At 40.4% G+C, this 24,970-nt stretch overlaps 1 protein-coding gene across 1 annotated transcript in view; it reads left to right on the top strand.

Annotated features, from left to right (window-relative positions):
• The first annotated feature begins 10,985 nt into the window (after window positions 1-10,985).
• The window catches only part of DNAH7 (dynein axonemal heavy chain 7), a 250,715-nt gene continuing 236,730 nt past the window's right edge, over window positions 10,986-24,970 (top strand). The window contains exon 1 of the mRNA XM_033400318.2: window positions 10,986-11,069. Within this exon, the coding sequence (XP_033256209.1) occupies window positions 11,001-11,069 (69 nt within the window). The 5' untranslated portion in view covers window positions 10,986-11,000. The remainder of the gene's footprint in view (window positions 11,070-24,970) is intronic.

The raw sequence follows: 24,970 nt of genomic DNA, 5'->3' as shown, positions 1-24,970 counted from the left end.
GTATGTAAGTTCCCTGGCTTATTAAACCTGGCACCTGCCAATCTGAAGTGGTCTGTCTGCCTCTTTCTCTAGTCTATCTGTGAGCCATCAGTTATCCTGCTGTCATACCGGCCTGGGGAGTGTGCTGTGTGTTGGTCTTCTCTGAACCTGAGCCTGGTCTGTTGAACATGTTTGGAGTGTAGATTTCTGTCACCAATAATTCAGAGGCTTCAACTTCATCTAGGCCTTTCCTAAATTTCCTTGATCACTTCTGTTCTCTCTCCTTTTCTGCCAAGTAGTCATTTCAAAACTTCTTGGTTCTGCTCAAATTTTCCTTTAACCCCTGACTCCTACCTTCCCTCTAGTTCTTAGTAGGTGATTTCGCTTTCTACATCACAGAGAAAATGATACGCAGTTTTTGGAAATGCCCCCAACTACACACCAGCAAACTTCTCAACACCCACATCTCCATGCATCCTTCTTCCTCCTTTTGTGAGTGTCCCTACAGGGTGTCTCTTCATCTGGAAGTAATCCTATCTCCTTTTAAATTTTCCCTTCATCTTTATCCTCCCCCTTACTACTTGCATATAAACATAAGCAAAACTCTCTTGTTTGAAAAATAAGGTCTTTGTATCCATGACTCCCCTCAATCCCCACTCCAACCCTCTTGTCCATAACCCATACTTTTTGAAGATTTGCCTACACTGGCAGTCTCCCTCCCTTCATTCTCCAGCCTCTGGTATCTGGGCCCACATCCTCCTACCTCATTGTACTGAAATCCCTTTGCCATGTTCACCAGTGACTTCCTTATTGCTCTATCCAATGGATACTTTTGAATCTCCGTTCCGAAGCATTTGACCGTGTTGACCAAATTCTCCTTCTTGAAATATTGTTTTCTTTGGTTTCCATGGGTCTATACTCTCAGTTTCCAATTGTCTCTGGCCACTTTTCAGTTCTCCTTCCAGAGTTCCCTTCTGTCTAACTTTCAAATATTGTTTGTTCTTTATACTAGATTCTCTTCTGTTCTTGTTCTACATACTCCCTGAGCCATCTCATCTCTGCTTATGGATTGTATGTCACTTATATGTTAATGAGTCTCAAATCCATGTCCTTAGCTCAGAGTTTATCTTCTGAGCTTTGACTGCTATGTACAATACCTACTGGCCATATATGCACTTAACGTGTTGTAGTTATCTCACAGTCGCCATGTCCCACACTCATTGCTTTCTCTTTAAAGCCCACTCCTCTTCCTCTTTTCTCTATCTCATCATTCATACAGGTATCCAAAGCAGTAAAATGATCCTCAACCTTATTTCTCCATTTTAAACATCCACATTCTAGTGGAACCACCTCCTAAATATCTCTTGAATCTCTATTACCTCCATCACTACCCCAGTTCCAGCCACCATCATCTCTTGCGGAACTCTCATAATAGTCCCATGGTTAAGACTTTCACTGCAGGGGGCGCGGGTTTGATCCCTGGTCAGGGAACTAAGATCCTGCATGCCATACGGTGTGGCCAAAAAAAAAAGAAAGAAAGAAGAAAAGAAACTTCTCAGTAATTAAGTTTATATAACAAATATTTCTGTCAAATCAATTGTTTAATAAAGCATCATTAAAAAAATGAAATATCCTTTCATTCTTCCTCTTCCTCCTCATTATTTGGCTTTAGTTTTCCTCTTTTAAAAAAAGAATTTAAAATTTTTTAACTGTAAAATATACATAACATAAAGTTTACAATTTTAACCATTTTTAAGTGTACAGTTCAGTGGCATTAAGTACATTCACACTGTTGTGCACCTACCACTGCCATTCATCTTTGGAATTTTTTCATCTTGCAAAAACTGAAACTCTGTACCCTTTGAAAAATATCTCACTCCTCCCTACCCACAACCCCTGACAACCACCATTCTGTTTATATGAATTTGACTATGTACCTTATGTGAGTAGAGTCATACAGTATTTGTTCTTCTGTGACTGACTAATTTTAGTTAGCATAATGCCTTTATGGTTCATCCATGGTGTAGCATGTGTCAGAACTTCCTTTCTTTTTAAGGCTCAATAATATTCCCATTGTACCCATCAATAATGAACTGGTTGAGAAATTGTGGAGAATCTGCTGTGGAACACTGTCCAGTGTCAAAAAGAACGAGTGCATGACATGGATCCATCTCTGAGATATATTGTGAATAGGAAAAGCACATTACGGAATGGATTGTGTAGTATGCAAACATTTATATAAATAGGATAGCTATATATGTCTATGTATGGAAATTTCTAGAGTCTACCAAAAAAAGTAGTAACACTGGTTGTCTCTGAGGAGGTGAAAAATGGATCAGGTGTGGGAGACTTATTTCTTGTAAAATTTTGTTCTATGTTGAGCGTTTTTCATATGCCTATATAACTTTAAAAAATAAATAAATACCAGTAGGCACACTATGAAAAAAATTCCCATTGTATTACCGTATTTTATTTATCCATTCATCCTTAGATGGGTGATTGGGTTTCTTCTAGCTTTTGGTTGTTGTGCATAATGCTGCTATAAACATGGATGTACAAATATGTTTGTGTTCCTGCTTTCAGTTCTTTTGGGCAAATACCAGCAATAGAATTGCTGGATCATATGGTAACTCTATTTTTAAGTTTTTAAGGAACTGCAATATTGTTTTCCATAAGGGCCGCACCATTTTGCATTCCTATCGGTAGTGTATGAGGGTTCCAATTTTTCCATGTCCTCATCAACACTTTTTATTGCTTCTCTTTTTAATAATAACCACTCTCGTGGATGTGAAATGGTATCTTGTGGTTTTGATTTGCATATCCCTGATGATTAGTGATGTAGAGCATCTTTTCATATGCTCATAGGCCATTTGTATATCTTTTTTGGGAAAATGTCTTATTGAGTCCTTTGCCATTTTTAAAAATCAGATTGTTTGTTACTGTTGAGTTTTAGGAATTCTCGATATATCCTGGATATTAATCCCTATCAGATATGTAATTTGCAAAATACTTGCTCCCATTCTGTGGGCTACCTTTTCACTGTTCTTTGATGAACAAAGGTTTTAAATTTTGATGAAGTCCAATTTGTCTATTTTTTCTTTTGTTGCTTATGCAATTGGTGTCATATCCAAGAAATCATTGCCAAATCCAATGTTACGAAGCTTTTCCCTTATGTTTTCTTCTAAAAGTTTCATAGTTTTAGCTCTTACGTTTAGGACTTAATCCATTTTTAGTTGATTTTTGTATATGGTGTTAGGCCAATTTCATTCTTTTACATGTGGATCTCCAGTTTTCCCAACTCCATTTGTTGAAAAGACAGTTTTTAATTCTGCAGCTTTGTATTAAGTTTTGATATCAGGAATTGTGAGTCCTTCAACTTTGTTCTTTTTCAAGAGTGTTTTGCCTCTTCTAGGTCCCTTGAAATTCCCTGTGAATTTTAGGATGGGCTCTTATAATTTCTGAACAAAACACTTTTCAGTGGAGATCATTTTCCCTTTAAGTCTAAACTCCATACCATTGTTACCGAGTCCAAGCTCATACTGCTCGCAGAACAACAGGCCAATAAATAGAGAGACAAGTTGTTGGGGCAAGAAATAGTGACTTTATTTGGAAAGCCAGCAGACTGAGAAGATGGTGGACTAGTGTCCCAAAGAACGGTCTTACCTAACTTAGAATTCAGGCTTCTTTTATAGTAAAAGGGGAGGGGGTGTATTTGGTTGTTGCCAACTTCTTGGTGTTGGAATCCTTTGTTCTTGCAGCTGTCCAGGTAGGTCAGGTCATGATGTTCCTGTAAACCTCTGACAAGACAAATGTTATTCTCTGTTCTTCAACTTTTTCTCTCTCTATGAATGGAAAAGTGTTATACCTTTAAAGGTCAGAGCCTTGAGAATGGGCTGTCCTGTATATTTCAGGCTCTAGGCAACATTCTTAACTTGTAGTGAAAACAATAGAATACTAAGGTTAAAGTAAAAGAAACAGATCCAAAATGGAGTCAGATTTGTTCTTCCCTATTACACCATGTTTTAAAGAGTCCTTTAAGATATAGCACCTGCATGTCACCTCAGCTTCATCTCTAGATTTTCTTTAACTCCCTTTACGTAAATCAACTCTTCAAACTTTCAGAACTACTTTTAATTCTTGCATCAGCCATCCACTCTTGTCCAGGGCCTTTATATATATATAATCTGCTTGCTTTCAACATTGTCCAGCCATGTCTTCTTCCTTCAGATCTCACATCACTTCCACATCTTTCTGGAGAAATTAAGAAGTTCCTGCTTTGTGTTCTTCCTGAGGATCCTCCTTCCCATGTTGCCTGCACCATTTTAACTGCTTATTTGAATACTCCCTTAGCCGGTGCTAAAGGGATGGCATCTTGGTCAGGTTTGTATGCCTAGCCCTTAGCACAGCACCCTTCATGCAGTAGACCATCCGGGAATGTTGGTTTAAACGAATTCTTGAAGTTTCTTTTTCCGGTATTCTTCTAAAGGATAGTTTTCTAGTGTGTGGGAAAATTCAAGAAAACAACGTGAGTTGGAAACCCATGGAAAATAGAAGAAAGGTGCTTACTTGTTCCAAGCTCTGCATGCTTTGTTCTCCTAATTCCACTTGCCCCCATAAGCAATGAAATCTGCAATCATTTCATTCCACTAGTCCTCTGAGACCTCCTAGGCACAGATAAAGTTAAATAGGAAAATAGGAGTTAAGGCAGGGACCCGCAGCACCCAGCTAAGTTAGGAGGGTGCAAAAGTGACCGGTCAGTAATCCAAGGGTATTTACTCCTCAAGGCAGAAGGAAGAGCACCCACCGCCTTCAGCTATTTACTCGCCCGCTGCTAACGCACCACGCGGGCTCAGGCGCCACCCAGCGCCCTGGAAAGTGCCTCCCGCGGGAGTGCACTGCCAGTTCCCGGGCGCTGTCCCAGGAGCAACAGATGACCGGAAATGGAACCTGCGCGGGCCTGTTGCTTAGCAACGAACGCAGCCGGGAAGCTAGACAGCCCCGGCGCTGAGGGAGCATAGACTGCCTTGTCCCCGGGCGCCGCATCTCTCGTCCGAGCGGTTCCTCGGGGCGCCGGGCAGGAGCGATCCAGGGGCCACCGGGTGCCACCAGCGCGTCCTCACAGCCATGAGCAGCCGGCAGGTGAGAGGTTGGCTCCTCGCCAGGCTCGTCCGGCTGCGAAGCTTCCCTTGTATTTCGAAAGTGACGGAAGCCTAGGTCTTCCGGACTCTGCAGTTGTGGCCTCGCGGGGTACAGCTTCTTTCATCCCACTTATGATCTGGGATACTGAGCGTTTTCGGTGAAAACTTTTATATGTTCTCTTCCCAACCGTTCGTACTTGGTGTTGTCCTAACAACCAAACACAGTGGAGCAGAGCGCCTGCAGTTTAAATTACAGCCCTAGAGTGTCCCCAGTGTGCTAATGGTGGCTGTGTTTGTCTGGGGGGAAGCTCGGTGGGGAGTTGCCTTGGACTTGGGCTCTAGGGTTGGAATATAAGCCCCTTCCTAGCGGTGCGACTTTGGGCAAATCACTTGGTTTTTCTAAACCTTCTCTCTCTTTTATGCAAAGGGGAGGAATCAGAACAAATTTTCCCCCTTTCTAAGGTTATTACAAAGTTCAAACAAGATACCATGCCATACCATACCACACATGAAAGGGTTTGGTAAGTGGCAAGTGGAATTTCTTCTTAGGAAAACATCCCCATGGCATGTAACAAAAGATGCATATGAAACCGTGGGGAATCATCATTAGTCAAATCCATTTCACTGGCCTCCACTAATCAAGCTTGCTTTTAATTGTTGCTACAAAAGACTTGCAGGTCTTCCACTCCACATGGAGCCTAAACAATAAGATGTTTGCCGGAGTTGTTTTGCAGGAGCTTGGAGTCAGCTGTGTCTCTGGGGCTGAGCTAGTTAAGGTTGCATAGGCTCTCTGACCCTCCAACTGGGCATATGCAAGTATGGCTTGGTGACCTTTTGACATCGGAGGGCTGAAAACTCCACCCTCAGATCCTGTTAAGCGCCTGCATTTTTGAAACTAGAGGCCTGTAGCTTAGTTACACCTGAGCAGAGGGGTGATTTCCACGCCTACCACACCTTTTTCCAATCACCTTTCCCCACGCTCCTCACGCTTCTCACGCTCCCTACGCCTCAGACGGCCCTGCTGCGTTACTCCTTATCCCATAAGTACCCCAGCCCCTTGGCTTCCGGGAGCCAGATTTGAGATTTGTTCGTCTGTCTTCTCCTTGGCTGCCTTGTGAATAAGCCCTGTCTTCGCTGCAAACCTCGGATGTCTCAGCGTTTTGGCTTGCTGTGTTTCTGACAAAGGGAACCGGTAACATATGTTGCAGTAGATACTTTTTAGAACTCTTTATTGAATTTAAGGGTAACTGTAAACAAAAGGAGTGAACAATGGTCGACCTTTTTAATGCCAGAACAGAATGGGAAGACATTAAGTGTGGGCATTATTCTGGGCTAGCTAGAAAACAACTCTAACTCTCTAGATTTGTATGGAAAAGGCCCCCTAAGCATCCTGGTACTGAATGGAAAACAGTTGCTTTTAAGCCGGTAGATTTTGCTTAGCTTCTTGGTTTGACACTAAACTATAATCTTTTCTTTTTCAAGCTTCATAATTTCTTTGGTAGTGTTAGAGTTTATTGTGGAAAGAAGATTAAAAGTAACATTGAGTTGTAGATTACTAACTGAAAATGTCAAAACCCTAATTCATTAATTAATCAAAAATTACTTATTTTCTTGATGCCCACATCAGTCTTTGACCTGCTTTTGAATCATGTGCTGTGGTGTTGAAATTTAAAATATGCCTTTACCATATTTGCAGTGGTATTTCTGAATAGCTGTTGTTTCACAAAGCCCAAATTGACCAGTTTACAACTGAAAAGTGTCCACTAAAAACCTATTGGTAGTCAAGTTTTAAGTTTCACTTTATCTTAATAAAAGTGATGTTTGGAAATTACACGCCCCCCACCCCAAAGGAACCTCTGTTATTAAAAAGGCAGTGGGATCTTGAAAGAATGGGCATGAGCCCATCTAGGACTATTTACATTTTCTACATACTATTTTTAAACAGTAGAGGTCTCTCTCTGGCTGCTTTTGTTGACTTGTAATTTTAAAACTCTTGATACTTTCATTTATGGTGATTTTGAGTGTAGTTTTCCTTTTGAAAGGGTGAAAGGTTTTATATTTTAACCTGAAACAAACAGACTGGATTAAACTTTTGGAAATAACATTTTGATGTGACATTTACTTATGTGTTCATTTAGTCTGAAAAAGTAAGCAGGTGGTAAAATCATATTTGCTGAAGGAGATTTTAATATATTCATCTCAATAGTGGAAGGTTTAGAGTGACATGGCATTTTTCAGGAATAGCAATTTGAACTCTTAAATTAGGTGTTTAGAAGAAAAATCTCTTGGAACTGCTTCTTTCATTTTTAAAATTAGTTAAAACATAAGGCTTTTTGAGTTTCAGTTGAAGAACTTTCAGAGGTTTAAAAATACAGATATCCAAAGAGCACGAAGCTCCCCGCAAAATCCACTACAGATTGTGGGCAGAGAAGAGGGAAAAGCTGTCAGCTTATCTCTACCTTAGCGCATTTTCTAGTTGTTAAATTAAGTAGTTTTGCATTTATATGATGCTCATTCTGTTTTCCTTCATCCTGTCTCCTTGATGTTATTGCTTAAAAAGAAGATCAGAGTGAAAACAGTTGGGTATGAGGCCAACAGCATGGTGATAATTTTAACAACCATAACTCAGAACATATGATGACTATATTTAAATCAACCCTATTAGATTTTGAGAGTTGGTTGTTGATTGAATCAGACAACTTCAGGATTATTGTTGATTTTAACCAGACACATTCATAGATTCTGGTCATTTCATCAGAACTGTTAAATTTGGATTATACCAGGTTTCAAATATCCCTTCCAATAGACAAGTAGTTGAAAATCAGTGAAATAAAAACTGAGTGCCAAGCCAGAGTACTCAAGGAAGACCTTGACTCTTCAGCAATTTTAATTCTGGTAATGTAAAATTATATTAGTCAGGATCCCAACAGAAAACAGATGGCATGCTTAAAAGGATTAAATTGAAGAAAACTTATGAAAAGACCATTTGGAGAGGTGTGGGCAAGGTTAAGAGAAGAAACCAACAGGGATGAGGATGCACCTAAGGATTAATAACAGGAAGTCGTTGCCATTCCTAGGCCTGACGGGTCAAAGAAATTGAACCCCGTTCTCAGAACTTGGTGAGAGCTGGAGGCTTGGAATGGTAGCTTCCTGAAAGGAGCTGAACTTTGGAAGAATTTAGCCACTATCAGAACTACGGGAAACAGGGAGTACTAGGAGAGAAATATCCAAAACTCTCTCCTTTCATCCTGTCTAGTCTCCTACAGGTGCCTCTCATTGCTTAATCCCCCGCAGAAGCCAGAGGGCTGGGAGCCCAGGTGCTGCCTGTCTATAGAAGTCAGCCTTCTAGGCACAGAGCAGGAAGGAAAACATGGAGACTGGATTGGGGCAAACAAAGAATAACCATCACAGAAATTATTATATGTAGATGCAGCCTTCACGGACATTTCCCTGTTTACAAATTAGTTGGGATTAAAAGTTGGTAAGTCAGTTGTTCAGATCCTGTAATGCATTTTTCACTCAGAATTCTTTATACCTAAGAATAAGTCTAACAAAAGATGTGTACAGGGCTTCCCTGGTGGCGCAGTGGTTGAGAGTCCGCCTGCCGATGCAGGGGACACGGGTTCGTGCCCCGGTCCAGGAAGATCCCACATGCCGCGGAGCGGCTGGGCCCGTGAGCCATGGCCGCTGAGGCTGCGTGTCCGGAGCCTGTGCTGCGCAACGGGAGAGGCCACAACAGTGAGAGGCCCGCGTAGCGCAAAAAAAAAAAAAAAAAAAAAAAAAAAGATGTGTACACCCTTATGAAGAATATTACAAAAAGTTTTTGAAGGATACACTCCAAGGATGTGAATAAAGAAATATATTGTATTCATGAAGAAGTCAATATCATAACAATATCAATTTCCTCCAGGTTATTCTAGGCATTCAGTGTGTTTCTGTCAAAATCCCCCAAAGTTTCATGCAATGTGGATCCTAAAATTCACGTGGTAGAGAAAAGATCAAGATTGTATATAATAATTTTTAAGAATACTAAGGTGGAGAGAATTGCCTTACAGATTTCAAGACCTATTGTGAAGTCATAGTAATTTAGACAATGTCATACAATTTGTTTACAGATAGACAAATATACCAATGGAATTAAAGGGACAAAAGAGATATTTACATACTCACATGTGTATTATATGTGTATTATATACACACTGTATAGTATATATGTGTGTGTGAAATAAAATTGTATGTATACTAAAATATATGACCAAAGATGTTTATTGGAACATCTTTTGTAATAGAGAAACATTGGAAATAAGCTAAATGTTAATTTACAGGAGAATGGAATGGATGAATCACATCATATTCATACATTAGAGTACTATACAGCTGTGAAAATCAGGAAAGTATCAACGTGGGAAGTGAGAAAACCATCTTGCTTGCATGCTGAAGAGTTTGAAAGAAAGTCTCCCTCTATGATGTAAGGGAAACTTTCTGGAAAGCTGCCCTTAGGGATGCAACCCTGCTGGAGGGTGTCTGTCGCTGGGTCAGCCACACACCACAGGCTGGGAAGGTGCCCACAGTCAAGGATGCTGACTGCTGGCAGCCACATCATGGAAGCAATGACCAAAAGCCCTGGAACCAGGAAGAGAGTCCCTTCTTCTCACAGTGTTGTTTTGACACCCTTTATAATATTAATGCTGGTTGACAAAGGAGAAATGTTATAGAGTCCTGCCCAATCACAAAGGGGGGCAAAAAGCGTAGACTTGGAGCTGAGAGGTAATAAATTGACAATTGGCAAAAAGCACGATTTATAATCTGCTTTATAGAACAAAGCATTATTGTCAACAGTGCTTCCTCTTACCTAGGTGGAATTCCTACCATGGAATCCTCCTCTACTCAAAGGAAGATATCAGCCCTTTTCCCTGAAAGTTGCTGCTAAAAAGTATATGTTACTTACAGTAACTTGAGGATGCATTAACCTGAATACATTGTCACCTTAGGAAGTGGAGCATTCTGGGAAAAAAATGAAGTTTTAGCCATGGAGAAAGGAGGTGGGGGCTAAGTGAATGGACACTTATTAGATAAATTCCTAGAAGAAGATATGGCCAATTCCCCACTGAACTGTCTTGGCACTCACCCATAAATGTATGGGTTTATTTCTGAACTCCCAATTCTGTTCCTTTGATCTATAGATCTATATGTTTATCCTTACACAGTCTTCATTACTGTAGTTTTGTAGTTAAGTCATGAAATCTGAAAGTGTGAGTCTGACAACTTTGTTCTTTTTCAAGATCTTTTGGCTATTCTGGGTCCATTACATTTCCATGTGAATTTTATGATCATCTTGTTAATTTCTACAACTAAGCGTCTGGGATTTTGAGAGAGGGTGTGTTGAATCTGTAGGTTATTTTGAGGGGAGAGTATTGCGTTTTAACAATATTAGTCTTCCAATCCATGAGCATGGGGTGTCTTTCCATTTATTAAGGTCTTCTTTAATTTCTTTCAATAATGTTTTATAGCTTTCTTTGTACAAGTCTTGCACGTCTTTTTGTTAAATTTATTCCTAACTATTTTATCCTTTCTGATGCTATTGTAAATTAATTTCTTAATTTCAGTTTTGGATTGTTCATTGTTAGCATCTAGAAATACAATTTTTGTGTATTAATCTTGAATCCTGCAACCTTGCTGAGCTCTTTCATTAGCTCTAATAATCTTTTGTGGATGCCTTATTTCTATACACAACATCATGCTATCCATAAAGTATGTTTTAGAATATTTTGGATGATATGTGCTTTACTTTATATGAGACACTCTGTAACACTTGGTTCAATGAGTCAATTTTAGCATTAACAGAGTAAACGGTGTTGGGTTGGGTTTTGTTTGTATTTTTTCATGCAGGATAAATCACCCAGCAAAGAAAAATCCAAGATACCAGTCAGATTTTTACCACAGTTGTCTACGGTAATTTACCAAATATCTCATATTTTATTGCTTTTGTAATAATGTTGTTTACTAGTTTTCAAACTTGCAAATAAGATACTGAATTTTTTTTTTGTTTTTTTTTGGCTGCATTGGGTCTTTGTTGCTGTGCACAGGCTTTCTCTAGTTGCGGCGAGTGGGGGCTACTCTTCGTTGCAGTGTGTGGGCTTCTCAGTCTGGTGGCTTCTCTTGTTGCGGAGCACGGGCTCTAGGCACACGGGCTTCAGTAGTTGTGGCACACGGACTTCAGTAGTTGTGGCTTGCAGGCTCTAGAGCGCAGGCTCAGTATTTATGGCACATGGGCTTATTTGCTCCATGGCATGTGGGATCTTCCCAGACCAGGGCTCAAACCCGTGTCCCCTGCATTGGCAGGCGGATTCTTAACCGCTGAGCCACCAGGGAAGCCCAAGATACTGAATTTTTTATTATAAATTTTTGTGCTCCATTTCTTTTCCGATGGAGAACATCTATGAGGTATATATCTTAGGAAAAATAACTGTCTTAATAAAGGAGCTGTAAGCTATAATTACCTAGTATGTGCAGGATATTTGAGTATTATGAATAAAAGAATTCTGAGGATGACCTAGCAGAAGTAGTGTTGGAGTTAGGAAGCAAGGACTTAGATTACAGATTTTTCACTAATGGCTCTGTGACTATTACAGAGTCACTTACCTCTTGGAGCCCCAGTTTCTGAGTTTGAAATGAGAACAGTTGATTTGATCTCTGAAGAGATGTCTCTTCTAGCACTTTTAGCTACAGGAGATTTCTTAGATCTTGGCATCCTTTTTCATGATTTTGATGTTAAATTAGCATTGTCCTGTGGAAGAGGTAGTTAATAGACATTTTCAGTTGATCAAGTGCTGGACAAATTAGATTTTACTGCAATAAAGTTTACTGTCAAATAATTATGTTGAGTTTAATATTGTTGAGTTATACTCTTGTGATTCCTGGAAGTTGATTTTAAATGGAGGTTCAATGCAAACATTATTTGTTTTGAAACATTTTAAAAGCTCAGAATGAACTTTGAAATGGAATCTGAATGGCTTCATACAGAGTAGATTTCTAATAATTTGAAATTAAGGATTCTTTCAGATTAAAAAAACACTCCAATGAAAATGTTCAAGTGAATGCTCTTAAACATTTCAAAGTACACGTTTTAATTGTGAACCTATTTTATCGATAATGCCAAGATTATCACATCATGTTCTATGAAATAAAATCATAGCCTTTTTTTTTGTTCTGCAAATATCTGTCTTAGGTATTCTGTGTTAAGAGCCAAAGATATGAAATGGAATAGACATTTAATTTTCTTTTTAAAAATTAAAAAAATTTTAAATTTAATAAAATTGCCACTAGTTAAAAAAAATTAGTGTATAGGTTTAGCAATAAATATTATTAGTATATAGGTTTACAAATAGCAACTAAATTTAAATTTACTTACTGAATAGATATTCAGTGGCTGAGATTAATAATCCTTCCTAGCCCATGAGGCAAATAATTGTTTAAAATGCTTATTTGGCTGATTTAAACCTTATACTGTGCTCATATTTGACTTTGTCTTGCAATTTTTCTTTCGTATCATTTGAGTTTTATGTCTTTTAAGATAAATAATATTTGAAAGAAATTTTTAACATATTCCATTAATTAAAACAAAAATTCATTTGAACGTTAAGGTTTGCACTTGGATAATATTTTCCGGCAGTAATTAAGATTTGGGGGGGTGGGGTGATAATTGCATTTATTTACATTTTTGGTAAAACACTGGTGTGTTCTTCAGAAATGGGCATTGTAAATGTTTGGAGAAACAAATGGGAGAATTGGAGCCTTCAGGCCATTTATAGCGACACACAGTTTTGGGTTTTTTTCAGGGGGAGGGTTGCGGAAAACACTGAAGTTACCTACAGGTTTTTTTGTTTGTTTTTGTTTTTGTTTTTTAGCCAGTTCTGCCCTCATAGCTTCCATGGAAATAGACTCTTTCACTAAATGAAGAAAGGTGCTGTGAGTGCAGGTTGGGTAGTGTGGGCTGCTCTGACTACCCCAGGTCATAAAGGAACAGACCACTTGCTTCGTAGTCTCTGGCAGAGCACCCACTTTTTTCCAAAGTCAGCTTCTAGTATTACGTGGTGCACACATCCAGCGTTTTTAAACATACTCTGTGATGACCCATGGTTTGGAGTTCTCACAACTGGCAGAAGTTGAGATTGGCATTTAAAAAGTGGTGGATTTGGGTCCCAGAAATTAGATGAAAAAAATAACCCCCAGGCATCTAAGCCCACGTGAGCATGTGAACATATAAGCCCTTTCTACCTGGAAGACCTAGAATGATTTTCATTACAGACCTTCATGTTCCCAGAGGTGATCCTTGTTAAAACCAAGGATGACCCAGCACTGGTGGCTGCCAGCCTCTCAGAGCTGGTGACCTGACTCTCACCCTGCACACCTCACTCATAGCCCTCCCATGAATCTGAAATCCTTAATGGAGAAAGATGAGAATGGGAGAATGGACGAATGGAAGGGGAGATGGAAGGATGGAAGACCACTGATTTTTAAGTGTTTTAGATGTTCTCCTGTGAAAGAAGAGCCTGAAAATAGGACATGTGTAGAGTTGGAGAGGTGATCCCAGGAAGCAGGAGTAAAGGATCTGGGAGAGTAAAACTAGGAAGGAGGAGAAGCCAGTACGGGGCAGCTGGAATGATCCTGCCCGACCTTCTGAATGCTTCCTGGAATCATCTGCCTGAGGATGATCAGGGTGGTAGCATTTATCCGTCAGCTCTCATCCTATCTCCTGAGGATGTTAACTTCCACCTATTTCTGGCTGCTCACGTGTGAGTGCAGAATGGGCTACCCCGAGGGTCCCATGCTGCGGCATCAAAGAAGCCACACAGCACAAAACAAAAGACAGTTTCTTGAGTGGAAACCCTGTCATTCCTACCCGAATTGAAGCCAGCACAGAACTGTTCACTGCAGCCACATCTGGAATCAAGAGGTGAGGCCAAGAGGATGTGAAAGGAAGTGAAACAAGAGTTTTCTGATAGAAAAGTCAATGGAATTCTTAGTCCAGCCTCACAGAAGTTCCAAAGCAGAGGGAAGGAGTGCATACGTCTGTCATCATCTGAAAGGAGAAAACAGACTGAAATGGAATTGCTAATCAGCATTAAAAATACGTAGACGTTACTTTAAAATCCACCCCTCTGGTTTTACTGAAGATCAGCATTACTTAGCTAGATGGTGTTCTGACTGTGTGTGGCTGCTGTTTGTGATTAGCCCAGGGCCACCATTTATAAACTCTTCATATATAAATACACATATATATATATGAAGGGTATAGAGGAAACATTCAGGCCCTCACCACCCTTCTCCACCCAGGGTGCTGATGAGACTGGGGGTGGTAGCTCAGCATGCAGAATGGGTGCTGTAGAGATCCTAAGAAGTCAGGTGTGTGGGAATCAGTGTCGAAGGCTTGGGTTAAGCAAGGTGTTTTGTACATTTGTAGTAGCTCCATTACAGTAGACCTCATTTGAGTTGCCTCTGTATGACGATATGAGAATTTTAGGGCACTTGGACCATATGTCCCTTTCCTTCTATCATCTACAGCTGCATTCTTTTTTTTTTTTTTTTTTGCGGTACGTGGGCCTCTCACTGTTGTGGCCTCTCCCGTTGCAGAGCACAGGCTCCGGACGCTCAGGCTCAGTGACCATGGCTCACGGGCCCAGCCGCTCTGCGGCATGTGGGATCTTCCTGGACCGGGGCACGAACCCGTGTCCCCTGCGTCGGCAGGCGGACTCTCAAGCACTGTGCCACCAGGGAAGCCCTACAGCTGCATTCTTATTAGGCCTTTGCCACATCCTTATTCTCCCTAAAGGGAAGCCTTCCACTCTGAGAACACCTACGGCAATTTTAGCTTGAAAACGTTGTGCTCATGTCCCCCTTTGTACCCTGTGGTCCATTGGGGATTAAAGAAAACAGAGCCGTTTGTGGTACAGCACTGTATATGTATGAAACAGTTACCTAATTTGGTGTTTGTACTTTGGGAAGTATTGTGTGAAGTTCATTGCAATTTTCTTTCCCTTCACTCTTCTTCCCTTCCCATTTTATTGAGATATAATTGACATACAACCCTGTAAATCTAAAGTGTCCAACATAATGATTTGACTTAACACACATCATGATTACTACAGTAGGTTTAGTGAACATTATTGTCTCATATAGATACAACATTAAAGAAATAGAAAAAATCTTTTTTCTTTGGGCTGAGAACTCCACAGCTTTCCTATAATAAACATACAGCAGTGTGAATTATATTTATTATGTTGTACATTACATCCCTAGTACTTATTTACCTTATAACTGGAAGTTTGTACCTTTAGACTACCTACCCCCAGATTCTGATAAGCTCAAATCTGATCTCTTTTTCTATTGTAAAGTACAATTAACCTATTTAATACAGCACTGTTAGTTCCTAGTGCATAATACGGTGATTCGATATTTCTATACATTTCGTACTGATCACAAGTCTAGTTACCGTCTGTCACAATATAAAGATGTTACATAATTATTGACTATATTCCCCTCACTGTACATTTTATATCTGTGACTCATGTATTTTGCACCTGGAAGTTTGTACCTCTTAATCTCCCTCACCTATTTCTCTCATCCTTGCACCCCACCTCCCCTCTGGCAACCACCTGTTTGTGTACCATGACTCTGTTTCTGTTTTGTCATGTTTGTTCATTTATTTATTTTTTTATTTTATTTTATTTTTTTTAACATCTTTATTGGAGTATAATTGCTTTACAATGGTGTGTTAGTTTCAGCTTCACAACAAAATGGATCAGTTATATATATACATATATTCCCATATCTCTTCCCGCTTGCGTCTCCCTCCCTCCCACCCTCCCTATCCCACCCCTCCAGGCGGTCACAAAGCACCGAGCTGATCTCCCTGTGCTATGCGGCTGCTTCCCACTAGCTAACTACCTTACTTTTGGTAGTGTATATATGTCCATGCCTCTTTATCGCTTTGTCACCGTTTACCCTTCCCCCTCCCCATAGGCTCAAGTCCATTCTCTAGTAAGTCTGTGTCTTTATTCCTGTTTCACCCCTAGGTTTTTCATGACATTTTTTTTTTAAAAATTCCATATATATGTGTTAGCATACGGTATTTGTCTCTCTCTTTCTGACTTACTTCACTCTGTATGACAGACTCTAGGTCTATCCACCTCATTACAAATAGCTCAATTTCGTCTCTTTTTATGGCTGAGTAATATTCCATTGTATATATGTGCCACATCTTCTTTATCCATTCATCCGATGATGGACACTTAGGTTGTTTCCATCTCTGGGCTATTGTAAATAGAGCTGCAATGAACATTTTGGTACATGACTCTTTTTGAATTATGGTTTTCTCAGGGTATGCCCAGTAGTGGGATTGCTGGGTCATATGGTAGTTCTATTTGTAGCTTTTTAAGGAACCTCCATACTGTTCTCCACAGTGGCTGTATCAATTTACATTCCCACCAACAGTGTAAGAGGGTTCCCTTTTCTCCACACCCTCTCCAGCATTTATTGTTTCTAGATTTTTTGATGATGGCCATTCTGACTGGTGTGAGATGATATCTCATTGTAGTTTTGATTTGCATTTCTCTAATGATTAGTGATGTTGAGCATTCTTTCATGTGTTTGTTGGCACTCTGTATATCTTCTTTGGAGAAATGTCTATTTAGGTCTTCTGCCCATTTTTGTATTGGGTTGTTTGTTTTTTTGTTATTAAGCTGCATCAGCTGCTTATAAATTTTGGAGATTAATCCTTTGTCCGTTGCTTCATTTGCAAATATTTTCTCCCATTCTGAGGGTTGTCTTTTGGTCTTGTTTATGGTTTCCTTTGCTGCGCAAAAGCTTTTAAGTTTCATTAGGTCCCATTTGTTTACTTTTGTTTTTATTTCCATTTCTCTAGGAGGTGGGTCAAAAAGGACCTTGCTGTGATTTATGTCATAGAGTGTTCTGCCTATGTTTTCCTCTAAGAGTTTGATAGTTTCTGGCCTTACATTTAGGTCTTTAATCCATTTTGAGCTTATTTTTGTGTATGGTGTTAGGGAGTGATCTAATCTCATACTTTTACATGTAGCTGTCCAGTTTTCCCAGCACCACTTATTGAATAGGCTGTCCTTTCTCCACTGTACATTTCTGCCTCCTTTGTCAAAGATAAGGTGACCATATGTGCGTGGGTTTATCTCTGGGCTTTCTATCCTGTTCCATTGATCTAAATGTCTGTTTTTGTGCCAGTACCATACCGTCTTGATAACTGTAGCTTTGTAGTATAGTCTGAAGTCTGGGAGCCTGATTCCTCCAGTTCCTTCTTTCGTTCTCAAGATTGCTTTGGCTATTCGGGGTCTTTTGTGTTTCCATACAAATTGTGAAATTTTTTGTTCTAGTTCTGTGAAAAATGCCAGTGGCAGCTTGATAGGGATTGCATTGAATCTATAGATTGCTTTGGGTAGTAGAGTCATTTTCACAATGTTGATTCTTCCAATCCAAGAACATGGTATATCTCTCCATCTATTTGTATCATCTTTAATTTCTTTCATCAGTGTCTTATAATTTTCTGCATACAGATCTTTTGTCTCCTTAGGTAGGTTTATTCCTAGATATTTTATTCTTTTTGTTGCAATGGTAAATGGGAGTGTTTTCTTGATTTCACTTTCAGATTTTTCATCATTAGTATATAGGAATGCCAGAGACTTCTGTGCATTAATTTTGTATCCTGCCACTTTACCAAATTCATTGATTAGCTCTAGTAGTTTTCTGGTAGCATCTTTAGGGTTCTCTATGTATAGGATCATGTCATCTGCAAACAGTGACAGCTTCACTTCTTCTTTTCCGATTTGGATTCCTTTTATTTCCTTTTCTTCTCTGATTGCTGTGGCTAAAACTTCCAAAACTATGTTGAATAAGAGTGGTGAGAGTGGGCAACCTTGTCTTGTTCCTGATCTTGGTGGAAATGCTTTCAGTTTTTCACCATTGAGGATGATGTTTGCTGTGGGCTTGTCATATATGGCCTTTATTATGTTGAGGAAAGTTCCCTCTATGCCTACTTTCTGGAGAGTTTTTATCATAAATGGGTGTTGAATTTTGTCAAAAGCTTTCTCTGCATCTGTTGAGATGATCATATGGTTTTTCTCCTTCAGTTTGTTAATATGGTTTATCACATTGATAGATTTGCATATATTGAAGAATCCTTGCATTCCTGGAATAAACCCCACTTGATCATGGTGTATGATCCTTTTAATGTGCTGTTGGATTCTGTTTGCTAGTATTTTGTTGAGGATTTTTGCATCTATGTTCATCAGTGATATTGGCCTGTAGTTTTCTTTCTTTGTGACATCCTTGTCTGGTTTTGGTATCAAGGTGATGGTGGCCTCGTAGAAGGAGTTTGGGAGTGTTCCTCCCTCTGCTATATTTTGGAAGAGTTTGAGAAGGATAGGTGTTAGCTCTTCTCTAAATGTTTGATAGAATTCGCCTGTGAAGCCATCTGGTCCTGGGCTTTTGTTTGTTGGAAGATTTTTAATCACAGTTTCAATTTCAGTGCTTGTGATTGGTCTGTTTATATTTTCTATTTCTTCCTGGTTCAGTCTCAGAAGGTTGTGCATTTCTAAGAATTTGTCCATTTCTTCCAGATTGTCCATTTTATTGGCATAGAGTTGCTTGTAGTAATCTCTCATGATCTCTTTTATTTCTGCAGTGTCAGTTGTTACCTCTCCTTTTTCATTTCTAATTCTATTGATTTGAGTCTTCTCCCTTTTTTTCTTGATGAGTCTGGCTAGTGGTTTATCTATTTTGTTTATCTTCTCAAAGAACCAGCTTTTAGTTTTATTGATCTTTGCTATTGTTTCCTTCATTTCTTTTTCATTTATTTCTGATCTGATTTTTATGATTTCTTTCCTTCTGCTAGCTTTGGGTTTTTTTTGTTCTTCTTTCTCTAATTGCTTGAGGTGCAAGGTTAGGTTGTTTATTCGAGATGTTTCCTGCTTCTTAAGGTGGGCTTGTATTGCTATAAACTTCCCCCTTAGAACTGCTTTTGCTGCATCCCACAGGTTTTGGGTCGTTGTGTCTCCATTGTCATTTGTTTCTAGGTATTTTTTGATTTCCTCTTTGATTTCTTCAGTGATCACTTCATTATTAAGTAGTGTATTGTTTAGCCTCCATGTGTTTGTATTTTTTACAGATCTTTTCCTGTAATTGATATCTAGTCTCATGGCGTTGTGGTCAGAAAAGATACTTGATACAATTTCAATTTTCTTAAATTTACCAAGGCTTGATTTGTGACCCAAGATATGATCTATCCTGGAGAATGTTCCATGAGCACTTGAGAAAAATGTGTATTCTGTTGTTTTTGGATGGAATGTCCTATAAATATCAATTAACTCCATCTCGTTTAATGTATCATTTAAAGCTTGTGTTTCCTTATTTATTTTCATTTTGGATGATCTGTCCATTGGTGAAAGTGGGGTGTTAAAGTCCCCTACTATGAATGTGTTACTGTCGATTTCCCCTTTTATGGTTGTCAGTATTTGCCTTATGTATTGAGGTGCACCTATGTTGGGTGCATAAATATTTACAATTGTTATATCTTCCTCTTGGATCGATCCCTTGATCATTATGTAGTGTCCTTCTTTGTCTCTTCTAATAGTCTTTGTTTTAAAGTCTATTTTGTCTGATATGAGAATTGCTACTCCAGCTTTCTTTTGGTTTCCATTTGCATGAAATACCTTTTTCCATCCCCTTACTTTCAGTCTGTATGTGTCTCTAGGTCTGAAGTGGGTCTCTTGTAGACAGCAAATATATGGGTCTTGTTTTTGTATCCATTCAGCCAATCTGTGTCTTTTGGTGGGAGCATTTAGTCCATTTACATTTAAGGTAATTATCGATATGTGTGTTCCTATTCCCATTTTCTTAATTGTTTTGGGTTCGTTATTGTAGGTCCTTTCCTTCTTTTGTGTTTCTTGCCTAGAGAAGTTCCTTTAGCAGTTGTTGTAGAGCTGGTTTGGTGGTGCTGAACTCTCTCAGCTTTAGCTTGTCTGTAAAGGTTTTAATTTCTCCATCAAATCTGAATGAGATCCTTGCTGGGTAGAGTAATCTTGGTTGCAGGTTTTTCTCCTTCAACACTTTCAATATGTCCTGCCACTCCCTTCTGGCTTGTAGAGTTTCTGCTGAAAGATCAGCTGTTAACCTTATGGGGATTCCCTTGTGTGTTATTTGTTGTTTTTCCCTTGCTGCTTTTAATATGTTTTCTTTGTATTTAATTTTTGACAGTTTGATTAATATGTGTCTTGGCGTATTTCTCCTTGGATTTATCCTGTATGGGACTCTCTGTGCTTCCTGGACTTGATTAACTATTTCCTTTCCCATATTAGGGAAGTTTTCAACTATAATCTCTTCAAATATTTTCTCAGTCCCTTTCTTTTTCTCTTCTTCTTCTGGAACCCCTATAATTCGAATGTTGGTGCGTTTAATGTTGTCCCAGAGGTCTCTGAGACTGTCCTCAGTTCTTTTCATTCTTTTTTCTTTATTCTGCTCTGCAGTAGTTATTTCCACTATTTTATCTTCCAGGTCACTTATCCGTTCTTCTGCCTCAGTTATTCTGCTATTGATCCCATCTAGAGTACTTTTAATTTCATTTATTGTGTTGTTCATCGTTGCTTGTTTCATCTTTAGTTCTTCTAGGTCCTTGTTAACTGATTCTTGCAATTTGTCCATTCTGTTGTCCATTCTATCTCCAAGATTTCGGATCAACCTTACTATCATTATTCTGAATTCTTTTTCAGGTAGACTGCCTATTTCCTCTTCATTTGTTAGGTCTGGTGGGTTTTTATCTTGCTCCTTCATCTGCTGTGTGTTTTTCTGTCTTTTCATTTTGCTTATCTTACTGTGTTTGGGGTCTCCTTTTTCGCAGGCTGAAGGTTCGTAGTTCCTGTTGTTTTTTGTGTCTGTCCCCAGTGGCTAAGGTTGGTTCAGTGGGTTGTGTAGGCTTCCTGGTGGAGGGTACTAGTGCCTGTGTTCTGGTGGATGAGGCTGGATCTTGTCTTTCTGGTGGGCAGGTCCACGTCTGGTGGTGTGTTTTGGGGTGTCTGTAGACTTATTATGATTTTGGGCAGCCTCTCTGCTAATGGGTGGGGTTGTGTTCCTGTCTTGCTAGTTGTTTGGCATAGGATGTCCAGCACTGTAGCTTGCTGGTCATTGAGTGAAGCTGGGTGCTGGCGTTGAGATGGAGATCTCTCGGAGATTTTTGCTGTTTGATATTATGTGCAGCTGGAAGGCCTCTTGTGGACCAGTGTCCTGAAGTTGGCTCTCCCACCTCAGAGGCACAGCACTGACTCCTGGCTGCAGCACCAAGAGCCTTTCATCCACAGGGCTCCTTAATTTGGGATGATTCGTTGTCTATTCAGGTATTCCACAGATGCAGGGTATATCAAGTTGATTGTGGAGCTTTAATCCGCTGCTCCTGAGGCTGCTGGGAGAGATTTCCCTTTCTCTTCTTTGTTCTCACAGTTCCCAGGGGCTCAGCTTTGGATTTGGCCCCGCCTGTGCGTGTAGGTCGCCGGAGGGCGTCTGTTCTTTGCTCAGACAGGACGGGGTTAAAGGAGCCGCTGATTCGGAGGCTCTGGCTCACCCAGGCCGGGGGGGGGGGAGGGGCGGGTAGGGAGGGTCACGGAGTCCGGGGCGGGCCTGCAGCGGCAGAGGCCGGCGTGACGCTGCAGCCTGAGGCGCGCCGTGCGCTCTCCCGGGGGAGCCGTCCCTGGATCCCGGGACCCTGGCAGTGGCGGGCCGCACAGGCCCCCCGGAAGGGCGTGTGGCTAGTGACCTGTGTTCGCACACAGGCCTCCTGGCGGCGGCAGCAGCGGCCTTAGCGTCCCATGTCCGTCTCTGGGCTCCGCACTCTTAGCCGCGGCTCGCGCCCGTCCCTGGAGCTCTTTCAAGCAGCGTTCTTAATCGCCTCTCCTCGTGCACCAGGAAACAAAGAGGGACCTAAAAGTCTCTTGCCTCTTCGGCAGGTCCAGACCCCTCCCCGGACTCTCTCCCGGCCAGCCGCGGCGCACCAACGCCCTGCAGGCTGTGTGCACGCCGCCAACCTCAGTCCTCTCCCGGCGCTCCGACAAAAGCCGCTCCGACAAAAGCCGGAGCCTCAGCTCCCAGTCCCGCCCGCCCTGGCGGGCGAGCAGACAAGCCTCTCGGCTGGTGAGTGCCGGTCGGCCCGATCCTCTGCGCTGGAATCTGTCCTGTTCATTTATTTTTTAGACTCCACAAATAAGTGAAATCATATGGTATTTGTCTTTTCCTGTCTGACTTATTTCACTTAGCTTAATGTCCTGTAGGTCCATTTATGTTGTCACATATGGCAAGAGTTCATGCTTCTTACAGCTGAGTAATATTCCATTGTATTTATATATACCACATTTTCTTTATCCATGTATCTATTGATGGGCACATGGATTGCTTCCATATCTTGGCTATTGTAAATAATGCTGCAGTGAACATAGGGGTGCATATATTTTCAAATTAGTGTTTTCATTTTCTTTGGCTAAATACCCAGGAGTGGAATTGTTAAATTGTATGATAGTTCTATTTTTAATTTTTTGAGGAATCGCCATACTGTTCTCCATAGTGGCTGTACCAATTTACATTCCCACCAGCATTGCACAAGGGCTCCATTTTCTCCACACCCTCACCAACACTTGCTATTCCCCCACCCCAGTTTTAATGAGATATAATTGACATACAGTACTATATAAGTTTAAGATGTACAGCATAATGATTTGACATACATACATCATGAAATGATTACCACAGTAGGTTTAGTGAATATTCATCATCTCATATAGATACATTAAAGAAACAGGAGAAAATTTTTTTCTTTGTGAATTTTGTCCTTTTTGACAGTGGCCATTCTGACAGGTGTGAGGTGATCTCATTGTGGTTTTGATGTGCATTTCTCTAATGATTAGTGATGTTCAGCATCTTTTCATGTGCCTGTTGGCCATCTGTATGTCTTCTTTGGAAAAATGTTTATTCAGGTCCTCTGCCCATTTTAAAAGTTGGGTTATTTGTTTTCTTAACATTGAGTTTTGTGAGTTCCTTGTATATTTTGAGTATTAACCTCTTATTGGATATGTCATTTGAAAACATCTTCTCCCATTCAGTAGGCGGTTTTTCATTTGCTGATAGTTTCCTTTGCCTTGCAAAAGCTTCTTAGTTTGATGTAGCCGCATTTATTTATTTTTGTTTTTGTTTCCCTTGCCTGAGGAGATATAGCAAAAAAAATATCACCAGCTTCCCTGGTAGTGCAGTGGTTGAGAGTCCGCCTGCCGATGCAGCGGACGTGGGTTCGTGCCCTGGTCTGGGAAGATCCCACATGCCGCGGAGCGGCTGGGCCCGTGAGCCATGGCCGCTGAGCCTGCGCGTCCGGAGCCTGTGCTCCGCCACGGGAGAGGCCACAACAGTGAGAGGCCCGCGTACCGCAAAAAAAAAAAAAAAAAAAAATCGCTAAGACTGATGTCAAAGGGCATAGTGCCTGTGTTTTCTTCTGGAAGTTTTATGGTTTCAGATCTTACATTGACGTCGTAAATCCATTTTGAGTTTATTTTTTTAATATGGTGTGAGAAAGTGGTCCTGTTTGATTCTTTTGCATGTAGCTGTCCAGTTTCCCAATACCATTTATTGAAGAGCCTATCTTTCCCTATTGTATATTTTTGCCTCCTTTGTCATAGATTAATTGACCATATAAATGTGGTTTCATTTCTGGGTGCTCTATTCTGCGCCATTGATCTGTGTGTCTGTTTTTGATTACTGTGGCTTTATAGTACAGTTTGAAATAAAGGAGTGTGGTACGTCTAGCTTTGTTCTCTTTCTCTAGATTGTTATCTTGAGATAACAAGATAAAAAGGCTCTTCAGGGTCTTCTGTGTTTCCATACAAATTTTAGCTCTGTTCTAGTTCTGTGAAAAATGCCATTGGTATTTTAATAGGGATTGCACTGAATCTGTAGATTGCCTTGGGTCATACGGCCATTTTAACAGTAGTGAGTCTTCTAATCCATGATGTTGGTAGTCAGAGATATTGAATAATGTCTTCCAAACTGAGAAGGAACGTTGAGACTGAAAAATGAGGTGATCAACTTCATAAAGAACAATTAGGAAATGTATTGTGGGTAACTTAGGCGGGAAGGATTGGGTGGACACATGATCCGCATTCACAGCTGCACTTAGCACCGCTGAAAGGGGTGCAGGGGAATTTAAAGGGGTCAAAGCTAAAAATAGAATCTGACTACTAGGGAGAAGCATGTCCACACGGATGGGAACAGGGTTTTTTTTTCCTTCCCCTGGATGTCTCATGACCATTAACCATCTGCATCAGCAAAAGGCACACTTCTGGTTTTTAGGTATCAGATGAAGGCAAGGGTGAAAGTTGAATGGGAATTCATCTGGCTTGGGCACATTCCTTGTGTGTTAGGCTAAGGCTCAGTCATGCATAAGGAGGAGGGGATAGGACAGTGGGCCTAAGATAGAGCTGACAGAATGGAGTCAGTTTGGTTCAGCTACACATGTGAGCATGGTATATCTTTCCATTTCTTTGTATTGTCTTCAGTTTCTCTCATCAGTGTCTTATAGTTTTCCAAGTACAAGTCTTTTACCTTATATTTATTCTTGTATATTTTATTTTTTGTTGCATTGTAAAGGGATTGTTTCCTTAATTTCTCTTTCTGATAGTTTTTGTTTGTTTGTTTGTTTTTGCGGTACACGGGCGTCTCACTGTTGTGGCCTCTCCTGTCGTGGAGCACAGGCTCCGGATGCGCAGGCTCAGCGGCCATGGCTCACAGGCCTAGCCGCGCCA

Source organism: Orcinus orca, chromosome 7, assembly GCF_937001465.1.
Source record: "Orcinus orca chromosome 7, mOrcOrc1.1, whole genome shotgun sequence".
Classification (NCBI taxonomy): domain Eukaryota; kingdom Metazoa; phylum Chordata; class Mammalia; order Artiodactyla; family Delphinidae; genus Orcinus; species Orcinus orca.
Note: the sequence above shows the minus strand (reverse complement) of the source record. Positions and strands in the feature narration are given on the sequence as shown.